Source organism: Hylaeus volcanicus, chromosome 2 (genome assembly GCF_026283585.1).
Source record: "Hylaeus volcanicus isolate JK05 chromosome 2, UHH_iyHylVolc1.0_haploid, whole genome shotgun sequence".
Lineage (NCBI taxonomy): Eukaryota > Metazoa > Arthropoda > Insecta > Hymenoptera > Colletidae > Hylaeus > Hylaeus volcanicus.
The window spans coordinates 10,648,635-10,659,595 of NC_071977.1; the positions used below are offsets into that span (position 1 = coordinate 10,648,635).

Here is a 10,961-nt window from a genome sequence, read left to right on the forward strand (position 1 = left end):
TGTCGAGGTTTCGTTAATTTTTACAGTGAGTTACATATTATTGCATAATTGTGGAAGGTCGTCGATCGTTTATTTTCGTCATTTAACAGAGCGTGTCCACACGTGCGCGTCTAATCGCAAGCATATCTTTGCCATGCGCGGCGTCCTTGCGGTTACTTTCGGTTTTTTTTTCATTTGTTACGTCTAACTATTACGGTAAAAGAATGGTTTTGTATATGTTAAACGAAATAAAGTTTAATTCTCTGTTCACAGTCTTTCCTTCGCAGTCTTACATTGTACATGTACGAATTACACTTGTTCTTCATGTACATAATATATCTTTGAACAGATTGCAGTCTCGAAACTTCACGTATCGTGTAAATAACGAATGACTTAGAAGAGCTTAGTTCTTATATGATACAATCATACAATCATACATTGTGCCAGGAGTACACGTGAAGAGTTTAATCGCCTATTTGTCAAACAGTAATTAGTTCTCTCCAAAATTGCTCCGAAATTGAGCGACGTTAAAACTAATCACATGTATGCATCTTATCATTGACAGTTAAATTGAATTCATAGCATACAATGGTTTTTACTCTTTTACCTGGTCAAGTATGAAAATTTCGAATATAAATTGTTTTTAAAAGACAGCTAGGGTGTTAGTCTCAATGTTTTTAGACTAATTAATTTCAAGTTACATTAATGTTTACTCTCTGCACCATAGGAACATTGTAAACCAAGTAGAAAAATGCGTTTGCAATGTGATTCATGGCTCGGACCCAGTTTTCAATCCTGTAGAGGATTTCCGTAGAGATTGAAACGGGTTCCTTTAGTTCGTCGATTGCTCTGTAAAGTAACAAACATAAAGTCTTATTATACAATCCGTATAAAATGTTTTTATATTAATTTTAGATATTTGTTGCATAACGAAGGCGATAATTTGTTCAGCAATCTTCGGAGGTATCACGAATTGCTTCGAGAACGAATAAATATTTGAAATAAACATTATCGTGTGAAATTGAAAAAGCGTTTAGTAATAACCAATAAATTACGAGACGTACAATAGGAACTGATATTTAAACAATTGCAAAATGTTAACCAAAGATAGTAATACAAAATAATATGCCGCGAATTGATTGGAATCTTTTTTTCAATTCAGTAATTTAATCTTAATTTGCGAGCAGTGAATTACATTAAAATTAATTATATAAATACCCGTCTGTGTCTGATTCTTGCTTGTCACGATTGGTGTAAGTGTACATGTAACAAGCTGGATAAGCGCTCGTCGTCTTCACGCGATGAAATTGACCCGTCTTTATCGAAATCGACGATTCCTTCGAGAGGATTACACCTTTCAGCTGTTGTTCGTCGCTATAGGTTACCTGACCTTCGAGCACTGTTAACGTAACGTTTGTAAAATTTTTAGCTATGTAATTGTCCAGGTGCATCCCTGGGAAATCAGCTACGAAGAGAACGTCGGTGTCGTTGGACCACGTGTAAACCTGTTGCTGAATTTCTTCCAATTTGTACCTGAAGGATTTAGAAATTAAATACAGACAATGTATATATTATTTGTACACTTTTTACGCAGAAATTAACGTACCTGTACGAATTGTACTGCGAGAGAAGAGGCATTAGGAACGAAATGGGCTTAAATGGATGCCAGTCCACTGTCAATAAGTCAACAGTGGGATCAAACATTCTTTGCTGGAACCTTCCATTCAGAGAGCACCAGACGTCGATGTAAATACTTAAATTCGTAGACAAACGTGTCCATTTCGTCCTTGGTTGGTACTGAAGATCACGTTTGAAAATATGCTTCTCTTGCTCGATTAAATTGTCCTGAAAGTACAGGGCTTCGATTTACAAAAACAATTCAATATTAGAGCATAAAACGGCCGAAAATGTTTTTATACAGCAAACTACAAGAAATCAACCACAACCCTGAAGACCAGCTTAAATGACAAGAAATGCATATAAAAAATTATATCTTATTTATAGAGTATACTCACAGTGGTCCCTAATGATATACAAACTGATGCGAGAATAAATAATTAATAATAATAATAATAAGTTTACGGAGATAATAGGTACCTTTAAACAGAAGGCGTATTGTCTCGCCATGTCACCGTGTTTCTCCCATCGATCACTCGCCACCCACGCTTTGGGATCCAAGTAACGATCTTCGTTGCTCACGTTGTCGTGAACTTTAATAACAACGAGTATGGTGTCCCAGGCGTGGACCATCATGTCCCACGAGTAACCATACAATCCCGGTACCCAGTTGTTATACCCCTAAAGACGAATTTCGATTAAGAATAGCTAAACGAGGACACCGTTCGTGATTTTAGAGTCGTGGAGTACCTTAGTGATAAAATGAGAGTAAGGAAGGAAAAATTGCAAAACCACGTGAAAGAGCAACAGAGATACTACAAGTTTTTGCTGCTTCGTCGCACCTGTCGACTTGAGACGAGTTCCTCTTACGCCTTTGCAAGCATTTCTGATACTTTCTTGTTCATTCTTAGCTTCGATAGAAGAGACAGTTTCTGCATCAGTATTTCCTTCGTCACACGAAGATTCGTTTCTTTCTTGACTCGATGGCTCGTCGATTAATTTTTTAGTAGACCCTTCCTTGCGAGTATCTGTGGATTTCGTCGATGATTCTACGCAGGAAGTGGTGGCTTCATTTTGGGAGAAAAATGAAGCACGTTTCAGACTAGAAGAAAACCTTCGAGGCCAATCAACGTTGCAGAAGAGAGGCATCGTGGCTAGACACACGTATGGAAACATTCCTATAAACAAAATAAAGATTTTTTATTTTAAAGTGAGTAAACAATTTTAAACGTGACAAATTTGTAACAATTTCAGACATGAATTTTTTTTCTCGTACTAATATAGTTTAATTTTTAGAGTTAACTTGGACTAAAATTAGTATGGAAACAATTTTCAAAAATATCCTAATAGTGTAGTTTAGTGTAGGAAAATTGATCAGGACATTCGTACTAAACGATAGTGTCGGTAATTTAAAAATTTTGTGTCCTCAATTGTGGACGCCAGGTCTGAAAGGGTCAATGAAGAAATTTCAGAAAGAACACTTGCCAATATTGAACAGTCTAGAATTCATCAAGTGGAAAGCTGTGCAGAAGACCATCGCAGGAATTCGAGTCCTCTCGAACAACATCCAAAATCCAACCGTCAGGTCGAAGATAAATGCAAACCAATGTACTATGAAGAAATCAGTTTGCTCTGTAGTTAAAAACAACCTGCAACGTTTCAAAATTAAGCAGCGCTTGTTCGAGTAAAGATAATCGTTCGAAGATTGCTCAATACTTCTTCGTTGGCATGCTTACTTAAACGGACTAAAAACCCAGTGCCTCGATAGATTCGTCATGGCGTAACCTGACAGCCATTCCGCGCTCGACTTTTTCAATCCTGCTAAAAAGTACAGCGCAAAGAATTGAAACTTCACGATGAAGTAGTTCCACAATGGGACCGAGTTTGAGCCTCCATTCTCTTTAATGACATCTAATGCACTGCAAGAAAGCAATTAAACTATCACCTCTGAAAGATACTTACGAATTGCACACTAATTTTTGAAATATTTATTTCTAAGGTGGCGACACCTTGTATTCAGATTTTTTATGCAAAGTGCACTAATATAATATCTCACGTTGCAGATCGTTTCAAAATTATGTGTTCTACGTTAACTCTTTGCACTCCTATGTCGAGTGTGACTTGACATCAGTTTTTAAGTTAGAAGCTCCTTTGTCGGGTAACACTCGACATTCTTTCATGTACAAATTAATATAGAAGGCTTGGAACATATTATAAATACGATCGTTTAGATGGGAAGCCTCATTTCAGTTTTGAACAACCCGGAGAAAAATACAAGAATTGTGCAACTAGAAAGATACCTGGTGGCAGAAGAGAAACCGACTTTTTTTATACGATATTATACACTTGAAAGTACAACAATAGTGTTAATAAAACTGTAAATTAAAATCATCTATTTCTTTATTTCTTTATTTAAATTGCCATATTTTTTAAGTAAAGTAATTTTCAAGTACAATATTTAAAAGCGTTGGGAACGAAATTGAAATATAATTCGGAGTGCAAAGAGTTAAAAAGATTTCCTTTAGAATTTTGAGAAATTTCTTTACCCAAACTGGAGGATTTCGAATCAGTTTAGTTAGTATTTGACGACGAACCAGTATTCACATTGGGATGAGACATTTCCTTTCAAACTCACAAGTACTTGTTAGCCTCCGTACCCCAGAGGAGAGTCGTAACGATCCCGTATAGATACGTGTGATTGTTCCAGTAGCTTTTATCCAGTAGGAAGATGTACCAGTAAGGAAATACGAAACAGGCGCAAGCGAGTTTGAAGTGCAAGCCCAGCATAATCCCAAACGCACCCATCCACATTACTGCATAAATTACTGTGATCCATGCCAGTGGGGGAGGCTTCATTCCATGGATCAATGGAAAGTGACAGTCTAATGGTTCTCCCCATTTTATGTCGATATCTGCTAGTCCTCTCTCTTCCACTACGTCCAATACCATGCACAGACCTACGAATGTTTCGTTCAAATTTTACAAATAATCAGTCCATTAACCATTTGCTCTTCTATGCTGAGTCGACTCGACAGAAATGAAATCAGAAAATCTGGAATGGAAAGGGTTAACAGTTTTTCTTAGAAATAAAAATCGCTCACCGAAAAGTGCTCTGACGACTCCCAAGCTGGCGGGATCCGTCGGTCGGTACAACAACAAGGTGAATCTCTCAAACGACGACAAATCCTGTAATTGGAATCCACATAACTTCTCGAAGTTCTTTTCGATCGAATATCGCACTCCAAGACTTTGTTTAACGTGCTTGTTACATTCCTTTTCAAATCCAAATGCAGAGGTTTCCGAGTTTGCCAACTTTCTACTTTTCCTCCACATCACTAGTGTACCATTCGATTGAACTATAATGTAGGTCTGGAAACGTTCAAAACTCATTCATTTATGGTACACTTATTACACTTGATGCTGGAGCAATTAAATAACAATCTTTGTTCTAGGTTAGGTCTGTGTTGTAATATTTAGATTGGAATAGACGTCATTTATGATTATTCTTCTTTTGAATTACGACTAGCAATAATTAGTGCATTGAAATAACGAGCTCACTAAGAAATGAAGTATTTCAATTTGGGAAAAGAAATATTCTATTTGAAAGAAAACAAATCACAAATGCTTACATAATTAGTTGTTACTTTAAAATTATTGTTAGAATAATTACTAACGCTAAAGTAAAAATTGCAGTTATGTGAGAATATATTAACAAAGTATCATTTTTATCATTCAACGTTTCTATGGTTGCATTTTATTTTTTCTCGTTTCACACGGAGAATCAGTTTTCCTTTTCTTTCTGTCCCAATACTAGACTTTAATGAACATTCTGAAGTCATTGATATTGCTATTTAATTTTTCATTTACTAGCAATTAAACTAGTCAACCTGCCATCTACCATAGGATTAGCAACTATTTGACATTTAAACCTAATCTAACTAATCATGCTATTACTTGTGTTGCATCTGGAGCACTTCGATGCAATCAAAATTATAATATAAATATCAAACCTTGCGCCTTTACTATTAGTATTATAAAAAACATTCCCACATGACATACTAATCATTATCTCCTGAAAAAGGTCTTATATAAACTAAACAATCCTTTTGATCAGAAGAATTTTCAATTATCCAATAAGCTCCCAAATTATTCTCAAGAAACCATCCCTTTCTTCATACTCAATCTAAAAATATTCCTTCCTGAATCTCCAAAGAATCGCAACCATAAACAGTAAACACGACGAACCACCCAAATTCCAGTATTTAGTAAGAAGAACGCTGCGACATATCGAAAAATAAAAGTAACTCTGTTGAAAAACAGGCATCGACGGTAAAGTTCATTGAATTTTGACTCTGAACTTTAAATCTGGACTTCTATCGACCAATAACTACACGATAAGAAAGCAAGGCGAGCAAACCCGTTGCGAGATTGCGATGGAAACGAAATGGAAAACGAACATGAAGGCGCAATGAAAATGTTGGACTCACCCAGCTGGCGGGAACGAGAGATTCGAAGCCAGAGTAGCTGAAACCGGTCCGATGAGGATGTATCGAAGGTTGCTCGACTTCTGCGCGTCGCAGCTGCAGGACCAGGACTACACGTAGTCGCAGAAGAAGAAATTCCGGATGCTGGGAGAGAGCAGGAGCACCGTCGCCAGGCAACGTGCTCGATTATTGACCCGCGCCCGCGCAATAATAATATAAGTATTATCGGGCATATATGTGCACCGCGCTCTCCCAAGTCCATCGATGCACTTTATCACTTTATCAGCTGATACTCAAAAATGTGACGAAAGACTCTCGTAACGACGTTGCGATGAAATTTATTCGACACCAGTTCTATTAATAGATCGATGGTTTCGATCGATGACAAATTAATCATACGAATAGATTGAAAGTCTCAATCTTTGACTGATTGATTCTATTAATAGATGCTTTCTAGATACAGGGTAACAGGTCTTTTTGAGCTTTCGTGTAATGCAGTTAATACCTTGATTATCACTTTGCGCATGTACGATTGACACTTATCTAGACAGGAATTTGAAGTAATGGATTGAAGGTGAACATCTTTTGATCTGTTTTTTCGCTGATAACAATTTTAATCTCAATCATTTATAGAATGAAACAAATACTCATCTGAATATTTGGTTTACGAAGGTATTTCAGGGTATTTTCTTTAGTCATTTATATCTTCAATAAAATTTTCCTCAATCTTCTAGTCAGTTTGATGCCATTTCTTAAGGTACAATAACATTTGTGAAACACAGTTACACATTTATACATCTATCATTTCAAATTATTCAATCATAAATACCAGAATGACGTTGGAAGTGTGTAACAATTGAAAACGTCGCGAATGTTTTTGCCCTCAAAAGTAATCGAAGCGTCAACCACCAGTTGACCGACCACATAGTCTGGCGATTCCATTTAAAAATATATTATCAACGTGCACTTATCTCGGTCGTTACCGGCACAATGTGTAATTATATAACAATGGCCGGGTGATTTATGAACATTTTTACTGGAAAAGATAGCGTAGGATCATTACACGATATATATTTAAACGAAACGATTAAAATTTCTGGTGTTATCCATGAAACGTTACAATCACCTTCGAAAATAAATTCGAGGTGCAAGGTGTACACATAATTCATAAGATTGGGGACATGTTAATTTAATTTGTGAACTTTATTCTTCAGACAAACAAGATCGTTTACCTTCTATACATGTATATGTATAATATAAATTTTATCACTGAATGTATGCATGGACTTTTATAAACAACTTTTTAATAGGGAGGGAGTAGGTATCTTTTAATTAAAATCGAGCAGAGAAGTTCGTCACAATATTCACTATTCGCAACGAAATTATGTATCGTATTATTTTATTGTAAGATGGTGTGCATTGTTTTAATGCAATAGTAGCAGACAGTTATACGTTTTCCTATAATTAATCTTTTCTTTAAATGACCTGTCTCATTCGATGGGACCGATAAGACAGGGGTGAGAGATAATCGCGATCTCAGAGGACGACGCGAGAAATCCTTATTTTTCATCAAGATGGTCCTGAGGGAACCAGGTTGGGGCTGGAAGACATTAATTCGAATTATTTCCAGCACAACGCACGGCTTAACCCGTTTTCATCAACGCGTTGATGAGCTGTCAACGTGATTGTTTGTGCATCCCTTCTAGCTATTCATGCAGATCTTGTAATTTATTTAAAGAAGGATGAAAGTAAGACAGTGTCCTCTGTTTTTATTCAGCGTCTAACATCATTTTGAATATATTACTGAGAAATCATTGGCTGAGCTAAAAATTTATATTTTCCACGCCATTTTAAAATTACGACTTAAAAATAGATTTCTCTTCACATAAATTACTATAATGACATTACTCGCGTTGGAGAACAACGATTACGAATTTTTTGAACGAACCGCCGAAGCCTTTTCGATCTCACAGCTGGGGTGTTTTAATGAATGGACGTAACTTCGAGTTTTAAATCCCCAACGGCCGTTTTAGAGCCGTAAAACAAAGGGCTGATTTATTTCAGCACGCCCTTCAATCTGTCTCCGTGGACCACTTTTGATTAGTGCTGCCTCTTCAAGGTTCAAGCCCTCCCAAAACTGCCGTATCGTGACGGACCGCTGTTCCATTCGCTATGTCGATGCGTCTTGAAAATAGTGACTCGAGTCGAATAACTGTTGAGAGTCTAATAAGATTGTAATGTTTACTTAAAATTATTATACTGTGTGGAATATAAATTTTACGTTAAGTTTTACTGATATAAATTGTGAAGGTCTGCAGAGGACACTCAGGAACAGGTACCGTGAACGAGGAACTATAATAATTAGAGAAATATATAGAAATAGATGACCAATATTCTTGAAGCATAGTTCTTTTACAGTACGTGCAACAATAAGTCGAAAATTATAATGAATCGAAAGAGACTCAGTATGTAAGATAAGGTTTCTGGTTGGACAAGTTTCTGATTACTTACCCCACTACAATTTAATATTCTATACATTAAAATGAGAAGTTGGGAGCTAAGAGTCGTGTGAAATCTTACGAATGTAAATTATTCGAGCAACCGTGTTATCTGGCAGAGTTAAGTACGTACAATGCTGACTACACGAGACGTACATATGTGCAACGTGTATGCAAGTATGAAAGCTATCTCCATGAACAATGTAAAATCAATTCTCCCAGTGTAAACTAATTGTTCAAGTAGACTTGCAGTGCCTTTGTCGAAGTTGTCATAATTTTATTCTTTGCAGGAGCATCGTTCGCCCCCGAAACTTGCAACCGGAGCCTGGAAAAGTGAATCAACGCGAGAAGAAGAGGGCGAAGCGAAAACTTAGTATCGACCCCCGTTATCGGGCAGAACAATGCGGAACCGCAATTAATAGGCCCTGTAATCGGACACTCGTACGTCCCTGGGGCAAAATATGCAAATTCGATCGGACACGGTTTTAGAAATTCTCCACGGCCCTGCTCGTATGCCAACAATGCGTGACTCCATCGACAATAGGAAATAATAAACCGTGATAAATAGCCGGGCAAATACGCACGACAATCGCGGATCTCCTTTCGTAGGCCTCGCTCTCCTATGTCGAACTCTCTCCTTGGTCGCTTCCAGGTGGACTGATTCATATTCCTGAACAAATACGGGGGTTGATGGAGGTTTTCTATGCGCGCATAAGCAAATATCGGCGTTAATTTCCTCGCTCGCGTTGCGTTTCATTTTCCAGTGACGCGTGGACGATGATTATTGGAATACACTCGTGGAGTATTTTTATCTCTACAAGTAAATGCACTGGGGTTTTTTTTTTCGTTAAACACACAGTTAAAAATTAAAGAATACAGACATTTCACCTTGTCTGTTTCATCTACGATTCTGATCTAAAGATTCTAATCTAAATGATTCGAAGCATCAAGGAAGAATGTTTCATCAACCAAAGAGTGACATTTTGAGTCACGAAATAGGTATTATCACTGGAGTAGATTACGAAGATTAATGAAAGTGTCCAACAAATCCGAAGTGTCCATTGAGATTGAAAGATTCAAGTACAATACAGTCTTGAACAATGTAGCGATAATCAAAGGAATTAATTAGAGGACTGCGAAGCGATAAATTGCGCATAGTCGTCGACAGAATTGTGACGTAAGCTGTTGAGTTGCGAGAGAACGTTTGAATGCGTTATTCAAAAAATCTCGATCGAAAGTGTAACCCCAGCTGCATTAGGCAACTGCATATTCATGTGAAAAGGAGATGTTTCAAAGGATGTCGCGGAAAGCTCTTTATGCGTAACAGAATGGGGTGGAAGTAACGCGTGCCTGATACAGTGCTACCCATGTTTACCATATTCAACGATTCTCCACTATTTCTTTCAATAAAACTGTGAAAATGGGAAAATAATTCTTTTTACAAAAACTATGTAAAATTATAATTTATTAACTTATTTTTACCTCTAGAATAGGTAGAGTACAAAAAAAAATAGCTATTTATGTAAGTTGTGAAATTAAGAAGAAAAAAACAATTAATCGATAGAAATATTAAAGCAATAAGTATTCGCACAACTGTTTAACTTTTAAAACTTCGTTAAAAAGAAAAGAAATTTACATTAATTTATAAGTATATAATACTTTTGGATTTCCTTTTGATTTTATAATTATTGTGCAATTTGTAATTTTATATAATTACTCTTCTAAGCATTAAATTAACTAAATTATTAGTTATTCGAAGTGGCATCTTTCTCCATTCCTCTATTAGAGCCATTTTTAAAAGTACATTACTTGAAATTTGATGTTTTCTAATTCGCACGGAGCAATAAACTAATGTGTTCACGTTATTGCTTCTATACTTTTACCCACTTTTCGCAATGTTTTTGTTAATTTCACAAATTATATCAACAAGTAAATGTTGTTTGGACTATATCTATCTCAGAGACTTCCGAGAATATGTAAAATATCATTGATTATACAAGAAGAAGTTAAGAAACTACAATTTCACACAAGAGTTTTTTGGGAAATTGATCGGTGTACGAATACATTCTACACCCACTGTATGCCGTGAAATACGCATGTACTGCAGCAACCATTGCGCAGTAAAGACGTTAAATAAAACAAACAAAAATAAAGTAAATACTATAAATATTCTTGTGTAAACCCAGACGTAGGTACACAAGGGATTTAAATGTGTTCTCCCCCCGTATAAAGAATTCCAACAGTAACGATCGTCGCTCACGACGCGACGTCCAAATAGTGAAAGGGGTGGCGGGATCGATGGAGTGGCCGAAAAAAAAATCGGGCATAAAATTAACAGTATACAGCTTGCAGAATGCAGTTTGTTGCTCGCCGGCAATATTTC

General features: G+C 36.5%; 1 protein-coding gene across 1 annotated transcript; it reads right to left on the reverse strand.

The window, feature by feature from the left end:
* Positions 1 to 660: 660 nt before the first annotated feature.
* Positions 661 to 6,215, reverse strand: LOC128884711 (vitamin K-dependent gamma-carboxylase). The gene is made up of 10 exons (XM_054138291.1): positions 6,084 to 6,215; positions 4,698 to 4,965; positions 4,232 to 4,553; positions 3,333 to 3,515; positions 3,082 to 3,245; positions 2,347 to 2,774; positions 2,077 to 2,277; positions 1,586 to 1,824; positions 1,198 to 1,512; positions 661 to 828 (listed from the first exon to the last, which is right to left on the reverse strand). The coding sequence occupies exons 2-10, from the start codon at positions 4,927 to 4,929 to the stop codon at positions 672 to 674; spliced, it is 2,241 nt and encodes a 746-aa protein (XP_053994266.1). The 5' UTR covers positions 4,930 to 4,965; positions 6,084 to 6,215; the 3' UTR covers positions 661 to 671.
* Between the last annotated feature and the right edge of the window lie 4,746 nt (positions 6,216 to 10,961).